Raw genomic sequence first — 10,392 nt, 5'->3', positions numbered from 1 at the left:
TACAGGGTTCTTGCAAATCCTTAAAAAGTCTTAAAGCTCCATATTTCCCTCTTCTGTGTTTTATTTGAAGTGTTGATCCATTAGAAGATATATTTGTGGATTTAAGAACCAAAAACCATCTCAGTGTAGTTTTACATCTCCTCTCTCAGGCTTCTCTCTGGAGGAGGCTCTGAGCCTCTCTTCTGATTGGCTGACTGTTTTCTGAGTGATCCAATAAAAATATAGCAGATTTCAGGTAACAGAAACCAAATCCTGCAAGGTTGGATCAGAGATCCTCTATACAGAAGATACCGCATTACAGGCAGCGCCAGTGGTATGAAATGGGACACAGTTCCGGTCTCCTAAGTGGGCGTTGTCCCTCAGCCCCTCCCTCAGGCCAAGGCAACTGGCATGAAATGTGACAGTAGCTAATATTAAAATCTCTCCCTGTCTAGACTTACCTCTCTGCATCCTTTGGGAAAGAAAAGAAAAGACAGATCTGTTTTTCTTGTTATTACAGCCTGTTGCTGCACAAAGCTCGGGCATATTAACATATATTACATATATAACATATATTAACACTAACTGACAAATTTGTGCCTTTTTGCTGCTTTTTTTAAAATCTACTAACGACATCCGATCAACCCAATACAAAGTCATATCAGTTTAATAGGCTAATACTCTTTGTTTTAGATACAACAATACAAATTGTTAAGCAATGAAACAAGTTTTATTTAAGTTTTAAAGTTTAATCCATGGTTTCACGTATAAGCAAGTCAATCCCAGAATAACTCTGGTCCATCTAAACATCTGGTTATCTGTTGGCAAACGATGTCGGCAGTTGACAGATCTCATGAGAGTACGGCGCTGAGACAGAGGCAGGTCTCCAATAAAGTTCATTCTCTCCGGATCTGTTCGTCTGAAAAATGTCTTTCTGATGTCAGAATGTTCTGAAGACGTGTGGCTTGTGAAAGATGGATCCGATATTTATTTCAGTGCCTATGGAGCAGAAGTCCTGACGGCTGGTTTTAAGGCTCAGTTTCTGAATACAGGCTGTGTGCATTTCTCTGTGGACTGAGGCTTTGATACTTTCACAGTATTAATATAGAACCTAGACCTGATCTATAATCAAACAACACTTGCACAGAGACCTTTACACTATATGGACCTTTAAAAGGCATTGAATTCATTAAATCTAAAAATACCAATCCTCAGTCAGTCTTTCAAAAGTCTTAAACGTGAATGCGGGAGAAGTAGGGTTCATTTCTGACATCCCAATTTAAAATCTCAAAATAATTTCATATGAATATTTTTTTTAAATAGTTTACAGAATACCTCTCACATTAACGTTACAGGATAGCAGGATACACCCATGATACGACTGAACCAACTACATTCATTATGTTTGTGTGAGGAATGCTAAGAGCAGATTTACTGTCTGCTAGCCACTCTACTAGTCTACCATAGCCACCTCTTATCATTCTGCTCTAGGAGAGAAACACTCTGGCTTGTTCGCATTTGTGAACGGTCGCAGTCACTTGTGAACTTGTGTACTTATATAGCACTTTTCTAGTCTTACTGACCACTGAAAGCGCTTTACAATACTTGCCTTCACACATTCATACGCACACTCACACACAGCCATCACGGGCAATGCGGGGGTTCAGTATCCTCTAATTTATTGGACGACCAGCTCTACCTCCTGAGCCACAGCCGCCCCCTCGTGCAACACTGAGCCACTGCAGCATAGTGTCAGAGGGGAACTTCATTTGCATGTGTGGAGGTGAGCACTGTCATTAAAACAGCTGATTCCCCGCCAAGAAAACACCACAAAAAACAGCAAAGACGTCCAATACCAGGCAAACGCTTGGACACGCCTACCCATTCATGGGTTTTGCTTTATTTTGACAATTTTTTTTTTACATCGAACAACTGAAGACATCAGAACTATCAAATAACATGTTTCATAATTTAGATTCTTCAAAAGTAGCCACCATTTACCTTGATGACAGCTTTGGCACAATATTGTCATTATCTTAACGAGCTTCATGAGGTCGTGGCCTGGAATGCTTGTCAATTCACAGGTGTGCCTCGTTAAAAGTTATTTTCTCGCCTTGATTGAGACCATCATTTGTGTTGTGCCGTGGTGTTGTGGGTAAACATGACCGACAGTGCAGGAGTTGTCTGTGATCGGTTTCTCTCCTGTGATGGACACTCTGTGTGGTCTGTCCACTGAGAGGGTTTGGGATGAGTTGAACCACAGAGCGAAAGAAAAGCGGCCAACAAGTGCTCAGCATACATGAACTCCTTCAAGACTGTTCCAGGTGAGGCCTTCACTAACCTGGTGGAGAGAGTGCCAAGAGTGTGCAAACAAGGCTACATGGAAGAATTAAAATCTAGAACATTTTGCTTTGTAAACTACTACTGTTACTACTATAGTGTTGATGGCTTCAGCATTGTTCTACAATGTAGGGAATAATACAAAATAAGGAGAAACCATTGAATTGGAAGGTGTATCGACTGTGTAACTGCACATGATCAAACCTTCATCAAAAGTTGCCATTTTCAGTGTGTCGGAGGTGTCTGAGGTTTGTTGTTGTTTCCCGCGTCTGTGTTGTTGGTTCAGAAACACTCTGACAGCTCAGTCGTGTTGTGAGCTACAGACTCTCAGACTTGGCCGCCGACTCCTCCGCCACTTGGCTCTGTGAGAGTTCGTCCACTTAGTCTGAACGCAGAGTGAGGGGAAACACAGAGTGAGCAGTAAAATATTCTTAATGCCCTAATTAAATGTGTCATCACAGCTCAGGTGTGTTTTAACACCGACATCATCTCGTGTCTGATCAGCAGCCCGCTGACGTTCAGCCAGCAGTACGACTGTTCTGTCCAACACAGACTGATGTCACAGCCGCAGCGTAAACGCCATTTTTAAACCAGGTTTGAGGCATGATCGTGTGTGTTTGTTTGTGTGTGTTTGTTTGTGTGTGTGTGTGTGTGTGTGTGTGTGTGTGTGTGTGTCAGTCAGCCAGTCTCTCCCTCTGTCCCCTGGCTTCCACCCTGTTTTTGCTTTTTTTGGGTTTTGTCCTTAGATTCAATTCCTTCTCAGTCACGTGCAACAAAGTGATTTTTAGTAATAACTCATGTGCTCCTCCCTCCTTTGTCCAGCCTTCAGCTGGGTTGTGACAAGGAGCAGAACCAGGTGTGGTGAACTGATTTTCTGTCTAAGCACATCACAAAAACTTCAAGTCATCTGTGCACAACAGAAATACAATTTCACATGATCAGCTTCACATTATCAGTCGATATTGATCTCATCCAGATACTGCAGTGAAGTTGTCTGGTGGAGTTCAGTGTTGTCATGGGAATTTCAGGAAACAGAGGACTGACAACAGGAAAGTGGTTTTTCCAGTTTATTCTGACACTTGCAAGTGGACGCTTCAGCCAACAACAAGAGTGTTACTGACCAAGAGCGCAATGCATGTTTACTACAGACTGCTTTTATACACTCAATTGTCACGACACCTGTAGTACATATGTCGTCACTCATGACATGACCACCTTGTATGGCACGAAGCCAAGTTAAAAGTTGACATGAACAGAAAAATGTGAATGCACATACAGCAGTGTGGGCGTAACATATTCTGTGGGCGTAACATATATAGAGTTTTATGATAGTATGAGGAATGTGCTGTATTTTCCTAATACAAGTGTACTGCAGCATTTCACCACCAGAACTGAGAACCAAGGTTATTATCACTGACTATAAGGAAATAATAAAAACTAGATGTGAAAAAAACATTTTCATTAATTAAAAATAAAAACAAAAGCCTGGTTGAGTGAACAAAAAAAACAAAAAAACAAACTAAAGCTAACACTGAAACAAATAAAAACTAAACTAAAACTAACCAACCAGCTTTAAAAACTAAATAAAACTAAACTTTTGAAAAAACTATTTTAACCTTGCTGAGGACTGTAAGATAAAATTCACACATCTAAATATAATTTTTCTAAATGATGTAGATGCCATCATGTCTGAACTGATACTGTTCATGTAATAAAGATATTTTTCTGGCTCCCTCCCTCCTGTATCTGCGAATGCTGCAGTATACAGCCTGACCACTGGGAGGCAGAAGACTGTAGAGCAGAGGGCGGCAGTGTGACGTCACAGTCAGACACATTTACCTGTTCTCCACCTGCGCTCAGGATGAGGGAGCGAGGAGACCCGCTGATCCATCATGGATCTACAACATGTCTGAATGTGATCATAAATTCGTAATCAATAAATCAGTAACCGTAACAGTACAGTTGTACTGGTCAGGTGAGCACTGGTCCAGTTCAAGCACATGAGCTAAGTTTCTTACAGCTCCACATTTAGAGAGGACCAATGATGACATCATTTTCTAAAATGTATTCATTCTTTTTAATTAATGCATTTAACATAAATAAATGCATATATACATACATACAAATAACTGATGATTTTTTTGTATGTGTATGAATGTGTATGTGTGGGTGTACATTTGTACTTGTAGCATCTCAGCCTTCCCTCAGGCGGGTGGGGCCTGGAGAGAGGGGCGGAGCTGAGTGGCTGACTGTCATTGGCTAAGAAATTTGTCAATCAAGACAAATATGACAGTCTTTTTTTTTGATCAGTGCAGGTCTAGGTTCAACTGTTCTTCAGTATGAGACACATGTTCCAACAAAGTAAAAGAAACTAAGCAAAATGTATAGAAGAAAAGAAACTGGAGACTGATGATACAGTTTACAGCTACATGAGTGAAATGTGATGATTTCTGCTCTGACTCTAAAGAAAAGAAAAGAAAAGAAAAGAAAAGAAAAGAAAGGAAAGGAAAAGAAAAGAAAAGAAAAGAAAAGAAAAGAAAAGAGGAGCATGTGACTGAGTAGGAGGAGGAGGAGGCCAGCAGGAGTTCAGGTGGAAACAAGCTGTTGATCTGGAGCTGTCCTTGGTGCTGCGACTCAATCCAATTACCTCCCTCCTGCGCTCCCCCCTCCCCCTCCTCCCTCTTTCGCTCTCCCTCATCCCTTTATTCTCTCCTCCGCGGGGCCGTATCTCTCCGGGCCAGCCGGTTCACACTCCTCTCTCTGTACCTGCTGTGTTTCTCCTCATGGCGCTCCCGCGGACTCTTCCCCGGGACGTTCCCGCTCCTGCTCTCATTCTTTTCGGCTAAGATGCGGATCTCCAGCGGTCTGGGTGCAGTGCTCTCGGGGGGCTTCGTGATTCAACAGCGGCCGGAGGGAAGGCGAAGCAGCTGGGATAACTAACTGGGTGCTATGGTGGGACCTCCCGGACCGGCAAGAGTTGGGCTTTTCCGGACTAAAGCAACGGTTTCCACAGAGGTAGGTGGGCTCATCATAGGTTTAAACCGTGACCTCAGCTGCTGGAGGAAAGTGGTCTGTCCTGGTCCAGGTTTACTTTCTGTCCACATTAAACTTCCTCTCAGATGAAGTCTCATTAATCTCTTGATAACGAGTCCGAAATAAAAGCTCTGCCTCTGGAGCCCTGGTCCAGGATTCTACTTGACTCTGGTCTGGTTTGATAAATAAGATGTCACCTGTTACTGTTAATTATTAGTGACAATTAAGTGAATCTTGGTTTAATGAAATGAAGATATAAACCGTGCAGTCAGTTTATTAGGATAAAAGTTGATGTTAATAGTGATTTATTTTTGGGACTGATGGTCTGGATAAGACTGATTTTTAGTAGTGACGTAGCAGCTTGGTTCCTGACTTAGCCATGTGTCCTATGAGTGTCCCAGAAGGAGATAGACAGTCTATAATTAACTAAGGCAGACTTGAGCCAGGGGAGACGAAGCCTAATGCCACTACTGGGATTTGTGGAACTCCATTACACAATCAGATAAAGGCCCCGCAGTCAGAGGACTTCAAATGGCAACATAAGCCTTTATAGACCAACAGGAGAAGGGCTTCCCAGAAGAAATGCAGTTTGATTTCATTCATTCTCTGGACTGGATTAAAACTGCTTTTCATTACATAAGAACACCTGCTGAAAGACGTTTTGTTATTCACTGATTTACGTCAGTGATTCTCTCCAGCTAAAAAGAACAGGATTTCCAGTGTCTAACTGGACTGTCTGGTATCTTCAGTATTTTCAATATTACAGTTATGGTTCCGACATAAACAGCTGCTCAGATTTGCTGTTTTGATTTGGTGTGAAACTCTGCTGCCGTTCACTGAACCAACATCAGCTACTGTCTGAATTCTCATGGGAAACGTCTCATATGGAAAAACAAGACTCATCTAACAGACTTTTTTTATTGTTATTCATTATAAACACTGTGTTTCCTGTTCCAGCCAACTACACTTTATTTATCACATCTGAATAGTAGAATAAGATGCGCACACCTGACACTGATGATGCCATTTTAGTAGATTAGCAGATTTAGTCCAGTGCCACCCACCTCCTGGCTCCCTTTTAAACATTGAGTAGGCATGACCAGATTAACCTGCCCGAGGGCCCTGGGGAAAAATCAGCTGCTATGCCCCTATTGACCCTTCCCTCCTCCCCCTCTCTCTGCATTAGTAAAGTAAACTAATTCATAAGAATGAAAGCATTTGCAGGTAATTAATGGCATGTGGACATGTGTCACCTACTGGGCAAAGCTTTTATCCAGAACACTAGATCAGTTGTTCTCAAAGTCAGGGGTCCTTGAAGGGGTTCCTGGGGGTCCCCAGCAAAAAGGGGAATAATTTATTTTCATCATAATTCCAGCCATAAGTAATACAGTGACAGAATGTGTGACTATTCTGGTCATGGGTTGAAGCACTTCCTGTAATAAAACTAAAAGCAGGAATCTTATCAGATGGGCCTGTGGTCTAACCTGTGTCAATTTAGTGTCTTGTGAGTAAAGTTTGGGAGCCACTGCTCTAGGTGTCCCTTAAAGCTCCAGGCTTCATGTGTGACAGCTGGTTTGTGCTTATTAAACTGGAAATTTTACTGGGAATATACAGCATTAACTGACATGATCAGTGGCCACTGCTTCATTTAATGGTCTTGAGGTCCTGTCATGTAATGGGGTCATGTGTCATAGTCATAGACTGTAAATAAAGATGGACGTAGCCTCTGTGACGTCACCCACAGGTTTTGAAGCCCAGAGTGAGCTGCTACACCGTCGCCATCTTGGCAGTGTCTGGCTCTGCCCCAAACTTCCAGCTAATCCAAAAATGGTCAAAGAGGTGGGGTGTGTGTTTAGCTGAGACTTTGGTTCATGTTGGTTTGTGGCGAGCATATGCTCACCCACCTGTCACTCAGAGAGGCCACACCCTCAATTGTCCATAACTTTAATCCTTAATAAAATGTAAACAGGTGAGTTATATAAACAGGTGTCATGGAAATTAGCTCTAGAGACCAAAACTGTTTTTGTACCAGGCTGTAAACATGTTTATTTCTGCTGTAAAGTTGGACATTTTAACATGGGAGTCTATGGGGATTGACTCACTGTTGGAGCCAGACTCTAGTGGTCATTAGAGGAACTGCAGTTTGTGGTTCTTCAGTGTTGGCTTCATCTTTCAGCCTCAGAGGCTGATGCAGGGTTACAAACAAGTTCAACATCTACTTGTTCTTAATATAGTAAATGTAGAAGTTTGCATCATTTATTGTTGGGTTGGTGGTGAGATACCCAGTTTGTCATGTCACACAGACTTTCAGCAAAACCAAAAATTGCACAGAGTCTCTTTGGGGGGGGCGGGGCTGAGGTTTCATAGGGGCCCAGCAATCCATTTGTTCCTTGAGGCCCCCAGCAAGGTAATCACAGGTCAAGGTCAGTGTGACCTCACAAATCACTTATTAGCCATTACTCAAGACTTCACAGCAATTATGATAAAATGTCACACAAATGGTTCATATTTTCTATGACTCTGAATAAACAGGGATGTAACCTGAAACTAGTCTCAGTGGAGGAGGCAGATGTTGATCATCTTGAGCATCTTGTGGTCATTTAGGAGAGTGGTATAATTTAATGTGGTCAGACCTGTGTCATGTGTGATGTCTTGTGTTTCCAGCCATGGATCTAACCCAGAGCTTGGTGGTCTGAACACAACCGGGTCAGCTTGGTGGACCTGGGCAACCTTTCCTCGACCAACCACCACCATCATCTCATTGAGCCTCACGAGCTCCACACACTCACACACACGACCACACCCTCGGTTTGACCCTCCCCCACAGCGAGACGGCAGCACACGGAGCAAACATGACAGACAGAGTGACTTTCAGCACACCTAAAGTCAACCCCCGGTCCGCCGCGGGCCCTGTGCTCCCACCTGAGCCGATCGACATCATCCGCATCAAGGCCCGCTCCCGGCGGGTCAGGCTCAACGTCGGTGGTCTCACACATGAAGTCCTGTGGAGAACGCTGGACCGGCTGCCCAGAACCCGTCTGGGGCGGCTAAGAGACTGCAACACGCACGAGTCATTGCTGGAAATTTGTGATGACTACAGCCTCACTGAGAACGAGTACTTCTTCGACCGGCACCCGGTGGCCTTCTCCTCCATCCTCAACTTCTACCGAACCGGGAAGCTACACATGATGGAGGAGATGTGCGCCCTGTCCTTTGGCCAGGAGCTGGACTACTGGGGTATCGATGAAATCTACCTGGAGTCATGCTGCCAGGCGCGGTACCACCAGAAGAAGGAGCAGATGAACGAGGAGCTGAGGAGGGAGGCGGAGACGCTGAGGGAGAATGAGGGGGAGGAGGAGGAGCATGGCTGCTGCCCTGACAAGAGACAGAAGCTCTGGGACCTGCTGGAGAAACCCAGCTCCTCTGTGGCTGCTAAGGTAACATCAGCTGCACACACTCTGCACATGTCGGAGCAGTTCTACTCTAAAGTAGAATTCCATATCAAGTTTAATCTGTGAACCAGTGTCTCTCAGGTCCACTGTGTCTCTGGAGGAGCTCTCTGAAGTCTCCAAAAATCACCCCGCTGATGTCGTAGTGACATCATCAGGGGTATATCAGCTCGAGTGTGGAGTTTGCTATTGAGTTGCATTATGGGGAATATAGCCTCCAGTTTTTTTAAAGCTTGATACATGGCAGGGACTAAAAGTCAAAACATCACAGATTTGAATCATTTTTTTTTCATTATTCATTTTGATAGTAGAAAGGAAACAGGAAATATGAGGAAATATGAGGTGACGTCAGCTGGACTTGAATCAACGGTTATGCACTGACCCAGACCACCAAGACATGACTGCTCTTCTTCTTTAAACTGTGCCGTGTGAGTCCCTAAGTCACTGGAGTGCCCTGTTAAAAACATATCCTGACAGAGGCGAGGTCACAGGAACAACCATGAGTACATGTTCAGTGTAAAGGTCAGTTTCAGAAGACAGGACATTATTCTCACACTATTCTGTTCTTAAAGCATGTTTTCAACTTTTGAATTTAGAAAGTGAGTCCTGTTTCTGAGCTGCACACCTGCCCTGACAGGTTCGTTCTGAACAGGTGGATAATGGTTGGATTAATATGCATAATGGATAAAATTGTGTGGGGTGTAATTCACAGCCACTCTGGAGTGTATGCCAGTGCATTGGCTTATGTACAGTACTTACACACAGTTTTGAGGTATTTGTACTTAACTCCTATATTATAAACTATGATGCATTATTATAAAATGAACAAAAGAATGTTGTTGAAATCAGTTCCACCCTGCCCATCTACACTATTGCATCAAAATGCTGCTGATAATTATCTAACACTCTGAAAGGGTTCATTCTATGGGCCGCCAATTGTAAAGTATAGTGCATACTAAAATGAACAGCAACATTTCGCCATGCACATGTGGCTCCAAATAATGTTGAAAAAAACTAGTCAAAAAAAGTCACTTTTTATCAGATTTGTCAAATTTACTTTTCTTCAAAAAACAATTGAATGTTAATGTTTAATCTAAATGTAAATGTTACATGGTAAATCTAAATCTAAATATGAAATGCTAAATGTGAATGTTTAATATATATCTAAATGTTACATGTAAATGTTAAATCTAAATCAAAATGTTAAATTAAAATGTTGGTGAAGCAAAATATTTAGCTAATATGCAAATTCACACTGCTTGTCAGTGGAGCTACCAAAATAAAAGCTTGATCCAGCGCTATCCACAGTCAGTCCAGGTGTCCAAGGCTGTTGGTCCTAGGATTGTTATCGTATCACTTTTATAAATTTTCAAATTTATTCAGGTGAGAACGTAACTGTTTAGATGAGAACCGTAATAATGCCTTTTTCAGTATTCGCTCTAGCGTTTTTGAAGACGTGAAGATCCACTAGCTGGATCAGATGAATGTGCACCATCCCCCCAGGGGACAAGTGCAGTCTTCTCCACCCTTGAAAGCACGTTTTCATTTTGATTTAGATTTAATATTTACATTTAACATTAACATTACATTT

The 10,392-nt window shown here is 42.7% G+C and overlaps 1 protein-coding gene across 1 annotated transcript in view; it reads left to right on the top strand.

The window, feature by feature from the left end:
- Positions 1 to 5,076: 5,076 nt before the first annotated feature.
- The window catches only part of LOC111233836 (potassium voltage-gated channel subfamily B member 2-like), a 37,209-nt gene continuing 31,893 nt past the window's right edge, over positions 5,077 to 10,392 (top strand). Inside the window, exons 1-2 of the mRNA XM_022761741.1 lie at positions 5,077 to 5,334; positions 8,017 to 8,789. Coding sequence (XP_022617462.1) covers positions 8,205 to 8,789 — 585 coding nt within the window. The 5' untranslated portion in view covers positions 5,077 to 5,334; positions 8,017 to 8,204. The remainder of the gene's footprint in view (positions 5,335 to 8,016; positions 8,790 to 10,392) is intronic.

This window comes from Seriola dumerili, unplaced genomic scaffold (assembly GCF_002260705.1).
Source record: "Seriola dumerili isolate Sdu_G_001 unplaced genomic scaffold, Sdu_1.0 BDQW01000432.1, whole genome shotgun sequence".
Taxonomy (NCBI): Eukaryota; Metazoa; Chordata; class Actinopteri; order Carangiformes; family Carangidae; genus Seriola; species Seriola dumerili.
The sequence above is the reverse complement of the archived record's forward strand: the minus strand, read 5'-3'. Positions and strand labels throughout refer to the sequence as shown.